At 38.6% G+C, this 16,674-nt stretch overlaps 2 protein-coding genes across 2 annotated transcripts in view; one reads left to right on the top strand and one right to left on the bottom strand.

Moving 5' to 3' along the window:
- The window catches only part of LOC131937821 (hemicentin-1), an 87,341-nt gene extending 82,417 nt beyond the window's left edge, over positions 1-4,924 (top strand). Inside the window, exons 67-72 of the mRNA XM_059295485.1 lie at positions 267-389; positions 1,276-1,695; positions 2,043-2,165; positions 3,075-3,201; positions 3,700-3,865; positions 4,361-4,924. Of these exons, the coding sequence (XP_059151468.1) occupies positions 267-389; positions 1,276-1,695; positions 2,043-2,165; positions 3,075-3,201; positions 3,700-3,865; positions 4,361-4,573 (1,172 nt within the window). The 3' untranslated portion in view covers positions 4,574-4,924. The remainder of the gene's footprint in view (positions 1-266; positions 390-1,275; positions 1,696-2,042; positions 2,166-3,074; positions 3,202-3,699; positions 3,866-4,360) is intronic.
- On the bottom strand, positions 4,904-9,305 carry LOC131937829 (G-protein coupled receptor 6). The gene is made up of 2 exons (XM_059295506.1): positions 8,600-9,305; positions 4,904-5,766 (listed from the first exon to the last, which is right to left on the bottom strand). Exons 1-2 carry the CDS (start codon positions 9,303-9,305, stop codon positions 5,474-5,476), a joined length of 999 nt encoding a protein of 332 aa, XP_059151489.1. The 3' UTR covers positions 4,904-5,473.
- Between the last annotated feature and the right edge of the window lie 7,369 nt (positions 9,306-16,674).

The following is a 16,674-nucleotide window of genomic DNA, read 5'->3' as shown; positions in this document are numbered from 1 at the left end:
ATTAACCAGCCTGGGTTTAGCCGGGCTTGCACTGACCGGACGGTAGTTAGTTAGATTAAGCCTAGAAGGGTAGATATTAGGTATCCCCCCCCCCCCCCCCCCAGCAGGGCTTACATAAATGAAACTTGTTGATTTCCTTGTTACTGCAGTCCTGTTGATATTTGGATATAGAATGTCTCAGATGTGAACAAAATACCAGGGTTTATATGTTGGTCTAGTAAAAAACAGTGCCTAATACTAGGTCAGGATACATTGTTTTGTTTCAGATGTGGATGAGTGTGTTGAGAATCCTCGCGTCTGCAGTTATATCTGTCGCAATACTTGGGGCAGCTATGAATGTTTGTGTCCACCTGGACAAACTCAGCTTGCAGACAGGAAATCTTGTGCTGGTTAGAGTGCTGATCCTTGTTTTAACCCTAGATTTTGTCTCTTCAATCTTTTTCCAAAATGGAACTAGGCTTCTTTTGTGAAATTAACCTCTAGAATATAATTGATGATAATTAAATGATAATAAAACGAGATGTTAAGACACAACATTTTTTGATTTATAGTCAGTAGTTTTATCAAATGTTGAAGTTTTTAAGCAAATTCCAAAATTACTGGCTTGTTCTAATTTCTTGGAAAATGATATTCTATTTCTTGAATGTGTGTTGGCATTGTTGGGTTTGGCTTGAGTAGTGAATCTAAATAGATGTGTGCTTACAGTGTGTGCTTCTTGTAGCCTGTCACTTACTGAAAATCTTTCAGTGGACAAGCACAGAACCTCTGGATTGTGCCAGATCTGTATTACTGCATGGCATGTTTCAATATTTCATGTTATAAACATGTGTTGTAACCTTCATGTTCAGAAGTTGTGTGTGCAGATAGAAGACACAACACTAGAGGACACAACGTTCAATGTTTTGTTGGTTAAAAACAATAGAAGAAACAAGACAGGTGTTGAACCACTGACTGAGACAGGTGTTGAACCACTGACTGAGACAGGTGTTGAACCACTGAGACAGGTGTTGAACCACTGACTGAGACAGGTGTTGAACCACTGACTGAGACAGGTGTTGAACCACTGACCTAGAAAGGTGTTGAACCACTGAGACAGGTGTTGAACCATTGACTGAGACAGGTGTTGAACCACTGACTGAGACAGGTGTTGAACCACTGACTGAGACAGGTGTTGAACCACTGACTGAGACAGGTGTTGAACCACTGACTGAGACAGGTGTTGAACCACTGACTGAGACACTGCTAATTGGGCCATTGTTCTGTGTGGTTATCTAGGTCTGGAGTTTCTTGAGCCAGGTCGGGTCCTCCCAGCAGAGCAGTCGAACATTGATGATTTAATTTCTGAGCAAAAAATTCACACTCCCAGAGAAGGTTTCAGACACTCTGGGACCCTAGCACTAACCTCAGAGACCAGAGACAGAAATAGAAAACTGATCAGAAGACGTCCTGTGGTTAAAGAGAGTGGCCCTGTTCTCATCTCTGAAGACAGAAGAAATGAAGGCTTTTCTGCTCTAGAGAGAAGAGACCAAGACACTGAATACTACAGAGCTCAGCCCAAACTAACCACTCCGAGTAATGAGAAATATTACCTTCCAACACCTCGCCCTAAGCGCTGGAAGTCCAGGTTTCGCAGAAGTCTTGATCTTTGCCAAGAAGGGTACACACAAGACCCTCTGAACAAGTCACAGTGCATAGGTGATTCAATGTCTGCTTCTTGTGTATGTTGGTGTGTTTGAACAAGTTTGAGTGATTGAAATGTCTTATCAGGTTTGTTCTTCTCAATCTTTTCTTTATGGAGATTGTTTAGTGGGTTAATGAACAGCACTGTAAACCAGCACTAGATTTGAGTGTTTTTGTTAGATGAGCTTTGTTTTTTTTTGTGCCAACGTACACAGTCCTGACACACCAGCTACAGATGGCTTTAGATTTGTTCCAAGATTTTACTCCCTGGATTTTTTTTATGTTGTTTCATGTGTTTGGGAAGATTTTACTCAAATAATTGCTTGGGTTGTCCAGCTAATTTTCAACATCTTGACCTCTAGATCTTGATGAATGTGCAGAAGGGAGGTCACTGTGTCAGCACAACTGTACAAATACAAGGGGAAGCTACAAATGTTCCTGTCCACAAGGGTACATGCTTGACTCTGATGGTTATTCCTGTAAAGGTCAGATACATCATTTTCATTTAGTTTAAATTACTTTAACTCACTTTTTGTTACCTTAAGCTATTTTAATGTTTGCCATTTTTTTGTACCAGTGGCAATTTTTTTTAAAGACCTAACAAATATTTATAATGACAAGCTTTTATATAATATGCACTAAAGGGAAGAAAGTGTGTGCCTATAAACATGTAATTATGAACTACTGTTTAAATAACAAACAAGCATGGGTTGCTTTTAAAAATTAAATTCTAGTAAAGGATTTCAATATGTAATATAGCAGCCCACTATTTTCTTGATAGTTATCTAAATAGTTGTTCATTATTAGATATTTTAAGAAAATCGTTACTTTCCGCTTCTTAGTGCATTATTAATAATGTTATGTAAAAGCTTGTTGTTTAAATGTTTTTAAGAAATTTTTTCAGTGCGCCTACTTTAACATTTTTAACACATAGAATAGTATAAGTAAAAACAATAGGGCAATAATGAACACAAACAATGTGCATAGAAGAGCGTGGAAAATTGTACTTTATAAAAGAAATTTTAATTAATTTTTAAAAATTAAGCATCCAATGAAGTAAAATTTTATGTCACATCACATTGTCATTTGATCTTTACCCATGTACCTAATTTAAAAGAAATAGGTTGTAGAAGTGGTCAAAATTTCTCATGTTCTTTTCAATCAATGACGAGGCATGATTGAGAGAGAAAGCACGTTAAATAAAATCTTGTAAAAAAGAAATATTCTAGACATTGTACCAGTGGTAATGTCTTAACAAAGTAATTCTTGCCATTGTTGTACCAGTGGTAATGTTTTAACAAAGTAATTCTTGCCATTGTACCAGTGGTAATGTTTTAACAAAGAAGTAATTCTTGCCATTGTACCAGTGGTAATAACTGAGCTGTTTTCTCCAGATGTCAATGAGTGTGTTAGAGATGAAATAGACTGTGGGCCTGAGAAAATGTGTTTCAACCAAAGAGGATCCTACACCTGTATAGATATACCTTGTCCACCCGATTATGCAAGGGACCCAACTACCAAGTAAACCTTATTTGAGTACTTCAATGTCATCTTTTATGGAAGTGCTTATATCCGCTTAATTGGGGGGGGGTGGGTCTTTTGTGGCATTGTTTTAATGCATTAGATCTAACTCAGAATTGGGTTAGGCTTATGGGTTAAGACTAGGGTTAGTCTAAGGGCAAATTAGAACAAATATTAAGAATTTTAACTGAATTAATGTAAAGTGTATCTTTTGACATATAGATCTATTTTTTATGTAGAAGTTTTTTTTGGTTTTCCTCAGACAATTTTGTCATATTGTAGAGGAAATAAGCAAGTGCTTATATATATGCTCCTTAATATGATGTGAACGCATCTAAGCATGTTGCATATTTTCTCTATCCTTCCCCAAAATAAGCACTACCATCTTTTCTGATTGTTACCCCTTCTAAATTAGTATTTAAATTAAAAACAAGTTTTCCCAACTGAACTTTTAAACTAATCTCTGTTGTCAAAACTTGATGAGAATTTTCCCCTCAGATTCTGTGTGTTAGAGTGTGTCAACCCAACCATCCCCTGTCCTCCTGGAGCTAAATATGCAGATATCATAGAGTTTAAAACTTTAGCTCTTCCTGGGGGAAGTCAAGCAAGACAGGATTTGATTAGGTTGACAGCATACAATCAGCATGACCAATACCTGCCTCAGGTCAGTTACATTGTATTGCCACCTGTTTCTCTAAGAACATTCCTTTTGATAAATGTTTTTAAGAACAATCCTTGTAAATGTCATGTGTCATTTGCCCTGACAATGATCCTGGTAAATGCTATGTGTCATTTGCCCTGAAAATGATCCTGGTAAATGCCATTTGCCCTGACAATGATCCTGGTAAATGCCATGTGTCATTTGCCCTGATAATGATCCTGGTAAATGCCATGTGTCATTTGCCCTGATGATGATCCTGGTAAATGCCATGTGTCATTTGCCCTGATGATGATCCTGGTAAATGCCATGTGTCATTTGCCCTGATAATGATCCTGGTAAATGTCATGTGTCATTGGCTCTGAGAATGACCCTGGTAAATGTCATGTGTCATTTGCCCTGACAATTATCCTGGTAAATGCCATGTGTCATTGGCTCTGAGAATGACCCTGGTAAATGTCATGTGTCATTGGCTCTGAGAATGACCCTTTCTGTCCCCAGACAATGTTCACCATCCTAAAGAATGACCCCCACCTAGAGTTCTCCATCAAGACAGATGAGGGTCGAGGTATTGTATACACCATGGAGCCTCTACAAGACAGTTCTACTTATAGAATAATGGTCCGGGCAAAATCATATGACAACTACAGACGTCATATACAGTATCAAACTACATTTATTATACATATTTCAGTTTCAGCTTATCCTTACTAAGTTTTTTTATTGTACATCAATTTGTAAATGTCATCAACTGATTTGGTACATGTTTTATATAATGTATATATGAAATGTAGCTAGCAAGATTTGAAAGAACTGAATGATATGAAAGATGATCGGCTGAACGAAGGGTGCTTAGCTGTGTAGCCTTTGTAGAATGTACACCACTTGAACATCTACATTAATTTTTTAGTCATTTTTTGTGGGACAACATTAATTATACTATACATAGACAATGACATCAACTTAATTTTTTACAAAAATAAAGTGCTATGATGTATTGTAAATAATCAAATCACGAAACATTGTTAATTTTTTTTAATCACTTTCACCAGACGAATACATCTTTCACTTTGCTTGATTTTCTATCAGGATTTAGAGTTGGATTTTTTATACAAACAGGTAGCAAAAGTTGGACTTTTGATACAAACAGGTAGCAAAAGTTAGACTTTTGATACAAACAGGTAGCAAAAGTTAGACTTTTGATACAAACAGGTAGCAAAAGTTTTGATACAAACAGGTAGCAAAAGTTTTGATACAAACAGGTAGCAATAGTTAGACTTTTGATACAAACAGGTAGCAAAAGTTAGACTTTTGATACAAACAGGTAGCAAAAGTTAGACTTTTGATACAGACAGGTAGCAAAAGTTAGACTTTTGATACAAACAGGTAGCAAAAGTTAGACTTTTGATACAAACAGGTAGCAAAAGTTGGACTTTTGATACAGACAGGTAGCAAAAGTTAGACTTTTGATACAAACAGGTAGCAAAAGTTAGACCCTAACAATAAAAATCAGATATTCAATTGTATATTTTATGGTACTGTTAGGCTGAGGCCAGACTTTAAAAAATTGTGACTAGACTCAAGTCACTGCAACACCTGAATATTGTTAATCTTTCACAAAGGAGATGACGATCCAAACGATTTTCTGCTGCCCCCACATGGACATAATATCTTGAAAAGCGCTCGTCTGAATTGCTTGTTTAGGATTGCTAGGATGACGAAGTTCATGCCCGAGTTGGTGAGAGCAACCAAATTGAGGAACCGGTAGATGGGCCCTGGCACGTAGGAGTAGTAGTCAAATCCCAGGCAGACCACCACGGGGGTCAGGCAGACAAAAAACACCCCAAAGACAATCATGAAAAATTTGACACCCTTTAGTGTACTTTTTCTAGAAGCTTGGTTTTCACCTGTAGAAATAATTGTGGTAATAAAATAGCACATCAGTATGTCACCTAGCAATAAGGGCTTTGATCTTTCATCTATCATTTTGATAAACTCACACAGGAGCAGATAATAAATAACCTTTATATTCAAACCAACCAATACTATCATTATAATGTCATATGTTAGGATGTGTCTTTACATCTAATGCATATAAATCTGATTTTTTTTTAAATCAAAAACTTTTTAAATTTATTTAACGACACATTTTGAGGCAAACTATCAAGCCTGAAAGAAACTCTGAGGTTGACCGTTGAATCAAGTACTGATGACCCCCCTGTACAGGACGCACAAGTATCAGAATCTTTTGTGGTAAGATTAAAATAGCCGCTGATGAACTTTGCCAAACCTTATACCGCGTTTACACTTAAGACATGTCTAGAAAAAAAAAACTTCGCCATAAGCAAGTAGGCTCCCCTATTATCTTAGGCCCTATAGCGAAGTTTTATTTCCTAGAAATGTGTAGTATACATGTCGCAAGTGTAAACGCGGTATTACACTTACAGCCAGGGCGCCGACCCTTTGAAAAAAAAATTTAAATAACAGAAGTCTTCCTAGAAGTATTCTTCCCAAATTTTCATAGTGATCAAGCGAACGGTGCAGTAGGCCTAATGCATAAGAGACCTACAGACAGAAATAAATATTTTCATTTATAAGTGCGTGTATATATATATATATATATATATATACATACATGTAACACTGCCTCAATGGGGATGCTTATTTATTACCCACTGGGGTGTTGTGTTTAAATGGGCTGACCCTGAGATATAGCACACAATGAAACGATGCTGTTGTTTTCAACTACTGGATTTATTGACATTAACATCCAAGCCAACCGGCTATGTAGACAGTAGAAAACAGTAGAAAACAGTAGAAAGATTGTAGAAAACAAACAGTAGCAATTCATTAGGTCTACATGATCAACTTATCATAGACAACGGCACCGTCCGTGGCCACAGCAGCCTTGGGTCTGAATGAGACGGACACAGGTATGAACCATCCAGAGTCACATGACACGACACAGGTGTGAACTACCCAGAGTCACATGACACGACACAGGTGTGAACCACCCAGAGTCACATGACACGACACAGGTGTGAACCACCCAGAGTCACATGACACGACACAGGTGTGAACCACCCAGAGTCACATGACACGACACAGGTGTGAACTACCCTGAATCCCAGAGGCCACCTGGCATAGAACACGGGTAAAAATCGCTCACAGAACAATAATAAAAAATACACCAACAGTTGCGGTCCCACAGGGGCTGCAACCCAATAAATTATAACTTATAATATATCCCCCCCCCCCCTTGACTGGTAACCATGATATGTGTTACATACATACATAACTATAATATAAGCGGGCTGGTAGTGTGTCAGTCCTTCCTTCCGTCATCGCTATAGATTTTGGAAACATAAAAGTAAAATTATCACGTTTCGTGCTTTTAACTTGCATCGCAGTGTCTTATTATAAGTAATAGAGTAAGGTTTGTTTATATAACTACTTAAATTTATTTTATAGTTGCCACTATATATTAAATACACGCAAATTGCTAAAACATATTAAATTGTATATTAAAATGTTAAATATGATTTTCGTTTCGATTCCTAGGAAAAGTGGATACATTTTAATAATAATAATAGGGTAGAAAAAAACTAATTAATTAAACTGTTTGTAATTTTGCCAAGGGGGGTAATTTAAAAATAAATTCAACTCACGCTAATTAAAAAAATGTGAATGCAAAATCTCCAAGAGGGAATTATTTTTGGAATAATATACGTACTGTTTACTAATTTAACTAATTATTATTCTATCTTTCAGTTTGCGGACAAGCTTGGGGTTTTATAGTCGTTCACTGAATCAGACGCGTCCGCCGGTGCTCGGACAGGGTGCGATTTGGCGCCACGGGCTAGACTGTGAGCACTATGCGTTTATTTTTGCATTTAAGTTGCGTTTATGTTATGAGTGTTGTGTTTGTGTTTTCATTTGTGTTTTTATTTGCGTTCGTTTTTTCTTTTATGTTAATGTGTTGCGTTTGTGTTTTCATTTGTATTGGCATTGTGTTTCTTTGCATTGTGTTTGTGTTTTCGTTTGTGTTGTGTTTGTGTTTTCTTTTGTGTTTGTGTTGTGTTTAGTTTTGTTCTGTTCCCAAGTTGGTACATTTTAAAAAGATTTACCGTGGCGGAGAGCGGTAATGCAGCTAGTATATATATATATATATATATATATATATATATATATATATATATATATATATATATATATATATATATATATATATATATATATGCCCGAATACTTTTTTGCGGGTGGCGTATTTGGGGGGAATGGGCGACACGGACTGAATTATATGATTATGAGGAGCCCAGATACAAAAGCGCGTAAAGAGATGCCTGAAAGAAACTCAGTAGGCCCCTATATCTTAATAGTCATTTCTTTTTTTTTCCGAATGTGTATGCTTTTATTTAAACTAGAATCTAAAATTGTATGTTTTAAAATTAAAAGTATAAATAGGGCTCTATAAGAGCCTGCTTTATTTTTTATTTGAATTTTTTTTAATGACGACATCATTGTATGATACCCTTTACTGGCATTTTTTACTGGTAACTTACCTTGGGGATGACCCCCTTCACTGTAACGTAACTTACCTTTGGGATGACCCCCTTCACTGTAACGTAACTTACCTTTGAGATGACCCCCTTCACTGTAACGTAACTTACCTTTGAGATGACCCCCTTCACTGTAACGTAACTTACCTTTGGGATTCTCCCCTACTGTAACGTAACTTACCTTGTACTTGTGTCACGTGGTTGGCGCCAACAGCATTCTGCTGCCTGAAGGCCGTGCGCAGGATGAGCGAGTACATGAGGATGATGATGGAGGCCAGTGAGAAGTAGAGGCTGGCGCTGGTGAAGAACAAGTACTCAATGGGCAGCCGCATGGTGATGTCACATATTGGGCGTACACCGTACGGCTTGTACGTGAACTGAGGCACCAAGCTGTAAAACAGACCGAACACCCAGATGCCGGTCAGACAGACGAGAACCAGCCGGACGGTAACGACACGCTCGTACACGTACGGCCGGTTGATGTACAGGAACCGGTCGATGGAGATGAGGGTCATGTGCAGCACGGAGACTGCGATCATGCCGAGGTGGGTGCCGTGCATTAGCACGCACAGGTTGATGTACCGATAGAAGAGCTCCACGCGCACTGCCGGCAGCAGAAAGAGGGCCAGCACCACCGTGCCCAACCCCACCACAAAGTCGGCTGCGGCCAGGCTTGCCACATACAGGTTAGGCAACGTCCGCAGGGACGGCGTTCTCCAGATGGACAAGATGGCCAGCAGATTGCCTGTACAAACGAATGATGACAGCAGACAGGCAAACATGAACAGTGCCACGTCTACGGCCTTGACCTCGGTTGTCTCGGAGCAAGGCACATTTTCTTCCAAGATGCTGGAGCAGTTCTCCCATTGGCTGGTAGACACGGACATTCCGTCTTCTTATATGTCCGTGATGCGTTCACGTAGTGTGGGTCGTTGAGTGTGTGGTTAAGGTGTATGGGTCGGTGTGTGTGTGTGTGTGTCCACCACATACGGGCTTGCCAATTTCTGCTTGGCGTCTGCCTGTATCAAACGACGGAATCTGAAGACTCAAAATATTCATTCACATAAACAAACCTCAATACAAGACTCTAGAAACCAATCTCAAAACCGTTTACTGGACACTGTACCAGTAGGGTAGACACGATTGTGTGTGTTGGGAGGGGGGGGGGTAATATTTATAACCAGGATTTCGTTCAGACTTTTTTCTCAGATGGGAGTACTTGAAACTTTTTTTTGGGGGGGGGGGAAGGAGGAGACATTGATAAAAGTGTGTGTGTATATATATATATATATATATATATATATATATATATATATATATATATATATATATATGAATTCTATCTCCATCGGGGGGTCCATCACCCGAAGAGATAACAGAAAGAAACAGTGAAATCTATTTGACCCCCTCACGTGACCTATTGCTGGCTATGCCGCTGGGCTCAGTAACGTAAAGCCAGACTGCAGAAGTAAAAAAAAAAAAAAAAAAAAAAAAAACACACTTCCAGACGAAAGATATTTATGCTTGGGTGTCGTCATACTCGCTATTTATTTTTTTAAATTACTTTCAGCTGAAATGAAACCGAATACCCTAACTCTAGAGAGTTATGTTAGGCCGCAGATTGAAATGAAACTTTCAAGCCAAATAGTTGGTCATTTTTTAAATAATTTTTTTAAAATTCAGAAATTTAGGCCTAGTATCTTTAGAATCAAATTAAAAGTTGCATATGCAGATAGTATCTTTCATGCGTCTCTTCGGAGAGGGAGTGGGGTGGAACAAAAATGTCAGCCTCTACTTTAACCAATGTCTCCCCTCTGCTCCCCCCCCCCCGCCCAAATGAAGACAATGTCTGAAAGAAACACTGCCTGAGAATACATCTTTGCCTTTAAGACTTTAAGGTTACATTTCTATTAATTTTTATCAAGACTAAATTATAACCTGAAGTTTCACTTTCGTAAGACAATCAAATGTCGACTGTACAGAAACTGTTGTCGATCTGCTGAACACTTATGATTGTAGTAATAAGTCTATTCAAAACTTTGCTGGTAAAATTTTGAAATTAAATTATGACCTAGATCTAGATCTAGAGTCTAGTTATGCTATGTAGAATCTACTATGTGTACTTACAAGTTACATTTCCATTGATAAAATGAAATGCAAAACCAATTGTTTTAGACTTTTTAAAAACATAAAATCATCCAATGTTTAATAAAGTCTGTCAAAAACGCACAATAAATTTTTTTTATAAACACATTGTATTCAATAACACCAGACACATTTTGTTTTGAATTTAATGGGCCTTGGGAGACTTATCGCGTTGGTGTTCATTTAAATAATCCTAGCCGCGTAAACCACACATACCTTATGCAGCACGGCGTCCAATCAAACAACTTTATGCAAAGATTATATTCGTGCTCTGAATCTCATCGACCAATCGTATTGCGTGATTCACTTTTGCGTAAGTGCTTGTTTATGTTAGAATAGTGTTCTTAGGGGGTGGTGGATCTCCAAAGTCTTTTTATAAAAAGAAGTGGTGGCGGGGGAGGTGGACATTCAGATTTATAAACGAGGTAAATCTGAAATCCCAGAAGTTGTAAAGCTTTTTGTAAATTGTAGTTGATAGATAACACATGATCCTTATGTGTACCAAATTTAAAATATTGACTGATCTAAAATATTTAAAAGAAATAGCTGCTTAAAAAAAATGCGTGGGGTGGGGGGAGGGGGTGCTAATAGTGTAGGCTACAGGTGAAGGGTGCTAATCAGAGTTTCTTCCAGGCATCTCTTCGGGAGGGCGAAGCCCCCCCCCCCCCGAAATTTTTTTACCGCCCCCCCCCCCCTCCGAACGAAATGAAATTTATATAATTTATATAGAAAATATATACTTTTAACAGTGTCCGCCCCCCCCCCCCCCCGAAGAAAGTCTACCGCCCCCCCGAAAATTTCAAGTGCCTCCCCCCCCCCCCCCCCCCCCGGAGAAAAAAGTCTGGAAGAAACACTGGTGCTAACGCTGTAGGCCAGAGGCGTAGGGGGGGGGAACGGGGGGTGCGGACCGCACCGGGTGACACCATTTAGAGGGGTGACACCAAGGCAAAAAATAGCAAAATATATAGAGAAAAACTTGGGGGGGGGGGTGCAAATCGAAAATTTGAGAAGGGGTGCAAAAATCGAAAATTTGAGGGGGTGGTTGTGCAAATCGAAAATTTGAATGTTTGTCCCAGGGAAGGGTCGCTACGCCTCTGGGGGGAGGGTGACACCATTAAGTGCCGCGCCGGATGACACCCGACCTCGCTACGCCACTGCTGTAGGCTACATGTGAGTGAAGGGTGTTAATAGTGTACGCTACAGGTGAGTGAAGGGTGCTAATATTGTAGGCTACATGTGAGTGAAGGTTGCTACTATTGTAGACTACAGGTGAAGGGTGCTTTGACTGTAAGCTACAGGTGAGTAAAGGGTGCTAATATTGTAGGCTACATGTGAGTGAAGGTTGCTACTATTGTAGGAATCGGTCTAGGTAAATAAAGGTAAGACTAATGTGATTATAATGTGATACCTTAGCAATCGGTAAAAAAATAACATGTGACGTCACACCAATAATTGCTTGCGTGCTTTTGTGTGTGGTTTTTCAATTGGAATTTATTTGACTAACGTTGAAAGCAGACTATGCCGTCTGCAGGTAATGCATGGTTAATGTAACTCCATTAGGATGATCGTCTGCTGCGGGGGTTGCCAGGCGTGAAGAAAGCGTGGGGTGGGCTGCACTGTAAGTCGTCCATTAGCTTAGCGCTCGAACAAAAGACGAGGTACATCAAGAAACTACAGACTAGTAACAGAAAACAAACATTAACATACAGAAACAAGACCCATTTAAGCTAAACTTTAGTCCTCAAAATTTAGCTTTACTTTGAAGCGGACAGTAAATTCATCTTCGTCTTTCAAACATCGTCACATCCACTCCAGATATTTCATGAGAGAAACAAGCACGATACAAACACAAAACTACAAATCTTGTAAATAAACTTTGAGACGAAAGAAAACACAAAATTAGTTGCATTTTTGTCTATCCTGAAGTGTCTATCTTTCAGCGGCATAGGCAAGATTGCGTTGTGGGAGGGAGGGAGGGGAGAGATTTCCTTATACATTATATCCCATAACGATTTCATTTCAATTATGTTGATTTGCGATATTAAGACATTGCAAATTGATAGAAAACCACATGTGAGCGGGTGAATGTATTATTTGTATTATTACATTTTGTGTGCGAATCTGTGCGTGAATGGTCAACTGGACAGCGGCTACGGGTTTTCCTTTCCGGCTCGAGTGAGGTTGTTTTTGCAACTTGGCTGGGTGTTTTGTGTGTAGTGTTTTGTATGTAATGTTTTGTATGTATGGTTTTGTATTTATTGTATTGTTTTATGTGTTTGCTGTGGATATTAGATGGCGTTTCGATTGCCGTAGGGGATAGGGAGGTTGTCTGTGTGGTCAGAGCCTTGACTATCCGAGGCATCGAATGTACATAATATTCCATCGAAAATTGTGTTTTGTTTGTTTAGTGTTTGATTAGACGTTTGTTTAGGATGTTTTGGATTTGAAATAATGTTTACGTGTTTTTATTGATGGTTCCATTTTTGTAATGTAAATAAAACTATAAGCCTATTTTTTTTTTTTTGAAAACTTGAATTTGTATAGATGTGTGTGTGTGTGTGTGTGTGTATTTAAGGCTACTTTCTATTTATTTTTATCATAACTAAATTATAGCCTGATGTTTCACTTTCGTAAAACAAACATTGTTTGGCTGTACAGAAACTCTATGATCGATCTTCTAAAAACACCATTCTGTAGTGATTTGTGCTGAAAACTTTGCATTAAAAAATTTTTTTAACCACATGACATAGTTGTGCCATGATGATTTACATTTTCAGTGATAGAATGAAGAAAAAAGTACATGTTTTTCCTTGTATTTAAAACTAGTGTGCCCGTCCCCTCGCGTTGCTGCGGGGTTAGAAGAGAAAGTCTGGCGATATATTTTAATAGGGTTTCATCAGTGTTTTTATATTCTTAAACGTGTGACCTTGTTTTCTAAAACTGTGTTATTTGAATGTAAACAATGCCTGAGCTATATAACTTGGATCATATTTGTCGGGGCACAGGTTTACCTACATTCAGTGGCGTGCAGACCTATGTAGATGCTCGGGGCCAACTCAAGCGGAAGATGCCCCATATATATATATATATATATATATATATATATATATATATATATATATATATATATATATATATATATATATATATATATTTTTTTTTTTTTTTTTTTTTTTTTTTTTTTTTTTTTTTCTTTTTTTTTTTTATTTCTATGACCCCCGAAACCCACAGTTAGCCAACGGATGACGGGTATTCTAGTAGTCTCTAAATATTGATTGAATTTTTTCAGGGTCAGTCGTCTCTTGGCTACTGTTATCTGTGAAATTTTTTTTTTTTTTTAATTTACATTGTATTCAATATTCCTAGATTAAGCATATTATATTATATGATGAGAACAGATACTTTTTATAGTTATATTATGTGTCTAATACAAAACGTTTAAGAGGTGGTGATTTAACCGTGTTTTATATTTTCCATGTTGCCTGTTTTCTTACTTCTTTTCCTTCTGAGACATTAACCAGTGCCTAGGTTTTCTTCGCTTTTGAGCGTTGAGCGATTGGGTGGTGGTTTTCTGTATGCATCCGTATGCCCTCTAATGGGAGGGATACGTCGCATATGTTGCAGGCGTACATTGTTTCGTCGGGGTGTTCTTCTTCGTAGTGCTTGAGTATGTCCGTGTAGAATGTGCTTTCTGTGTAACCTTTCGTGGTTTGTTTACAAATATGACACTGTTTGAACTTTTTATGCATTGCGTCTTCGTGTAGATCCACTTCCAAGGTTGTTCTGAATCGCAGGGTGCAGAATTTGCAATGTGTTTTGTTATGAGCTAGTTTTTCGATTTTTAGATTCTTTGTTATTTTCTTTGCCTCTGTGGGGCTTTTCTTCTTTTTTCTTTTTGAGACTGCATTAGTGTCCATATCTGATACTAAGCTAGGGCTGTCGAATGCAGGGATTTGCTTTGTTGTAGTTTTGTCTGGGGACGTCGTGGGAGGTGATGGCAGGTCTGAGTTAAGGATTGTTGTCTCAGTTGCTTTGATGATTGATGGTTTCGTTGTGCTTGTATTAGAGTTTGTTGTGTTATCAGGCGGTTTGGAAGAGTTGGCTGGACTACTGTTGAGAGTGTCCGTGATGGTCGTGTTTGGGGTCGTCTGGTCATCTATCGGCTTTGAGGGTTGTGGTGCAGTTTGGTTATCCGTAGAGGTTGTTGTTTCGCGTGGTGGTGCATATTGAGCTGTTGACAGGTTGGACATTTGGCATTGGCTCGTCCAATGAAGGTTGGAGGAGCAGAATTGGCAGGCTTGTTTCCTTCCGGCAATTGCTATAAGTATGTTGAGTGTGTTGTCTTTGTAGTTTATGTGGATGTAGTGTGGGATGTGTGTTGGGTTGTCGGTGTATATGGAGAAACTGCGGTTGTTGGTGTGTGGGATGGTGGTGATGATAGGTTCTTGGTTGCTATAGGGGCGTAGTGCATGAATGAGAGTTGCGTTGTTTAGTGTAGGGGGTACCCATCTAAGGGTCCCATTGATTTTGTTTTTTTCGTATAGTGTGAAGTGTAGTGTGTATGGTCCGTGAGTTTTGTGTGTGTTGTGTAGAGTGGTGACGTCAAAGGCTTTCGATGAGAAAAACCATGTGTCCGCTCTGCCGTAATTAAGTAATTGGATTTGCTGGTCACTGATGATTTGCCGGATTACGTGACCTCGTAGGTTCGGATGGCCTTTGGAGATTATGTTCAGTTGCATTGTGGGCGTTTCAGCTTCAAACAGGTCTGGGCAGTTTTCTTCTGGCAGGTTCAGGAATGTAGTCGACTTGGCTGAAAAGGGTTGGGCCCAGGCTTTCATTAAGCCACCCGAACCGTAGTCCGGGTGGCTCCTCCCCAAGTCTCTCGACTCAGGGGGAATATCCAGGGGCGCAACCCCCTTGCTGGCGCTGGTAATATCTGCGTATGACATCATGCGAGGAGATGACATTGTAGGATGTTGTAACAATAAGTTTTCTTAAATCTAATATATAAAGCTCAGTTCTGTTATCTGTGAAAACACATCCTTTATTGGAATGCTATGATCATATATATATATATATATATATATATATATATATATATATATATATATATATATATATATATATATATATATATATATATATATATATATATGTGAGCGGCTGGGGTGTATTTTTATTATTTGTAACTTAGAAGGCGAATGTATCGTTTCGTTTCATGTCGTAAATGGTTCGTCGTTTTTAGTTGTGTAGTCCCGTATTATGGCGCCGCTGTCTCACTGTTTATGTCCCTGGTTATAGCTAGTTTATATATATTTCGTTTATATTGTTGTCATTGTTTATATTAAGTGTCTTTTTATAATATTCTGTTGCATGTTTCGTCGTGTTTGGTTTGTTATCCGTGAATTAGGGACTATTTGTTTACGTGAGGTGTGTGGAAGTCGGTTTCCGGCTTGTTCAACTCTGTCTTTTGTGTGGAAAGCCGCGGTGAAGAGAGCAGGCAGTCTCTCTGGTCATCCAGTGAAAAGAATAGCAAATTCGCACCATCCAGCCTTATTTATTTTGTGTTTGTGTTCGTCGTAGTCCTGGACGTAGTCCGAAGTTGGGTGTTTTGTTTGATGTAAAAAGTTTGTTTCGTTTGGTTCTGTTTTGTGTCAGTTTTATCTATTCTTTTTTATAACTTTTGGTTCCATGCAATAAATTTTATTAACTGTAAAAGTTTTTGTTTTATTTTAGTAGCTTATTATTTAGACTAAGGTTAGGTTTAACCACTGTGGGTTCTACCACAGTTGCACTGACCGGACAGATTAGTTAGTTAAGCCTAGAAGGGTAGATTTTAAGTATTCCCCCCCTAGCAGGGCTTACAAATTGGTAGCACGAGTGGGGTCAGTGCTTTAGTCTAGTTAAATTTTGTTTTTTTGATAGGGCTAGGGGTAGCTTAGATAAATTTTTTTGTTCTTGATAGGCCCTTTTTGGAACCATATGTGTTTAGTTTTTGTTTAGTGTAGGAATTGTTTGTAGTCTTAACACCCAATTAGGACGAGATGGCGGAGGCTGCATCGACCAACATAATCATCGTCCCACCCAGGGAGGTCCACATTAGGAGGTTTC

This window comes from Physella acuta, unplaced genomic scaffold, assembly GCF_028476545.2.
Source record: "Physella acuta isolate Inbredline_101_S28 unplaced genomic scaffold, ASM2847654v3 ptg000223l, whole genome shotgun sequence".
NCBI classification, from domain to species: domain Eukaryota; kingdom Metazoa; phylum Mollusca; class Gastropoda; family Physidae; genus Physella; species Physella acuta.
This window is presented reverse-complemented; position numbering and strand designations above follow the sequence as displayed.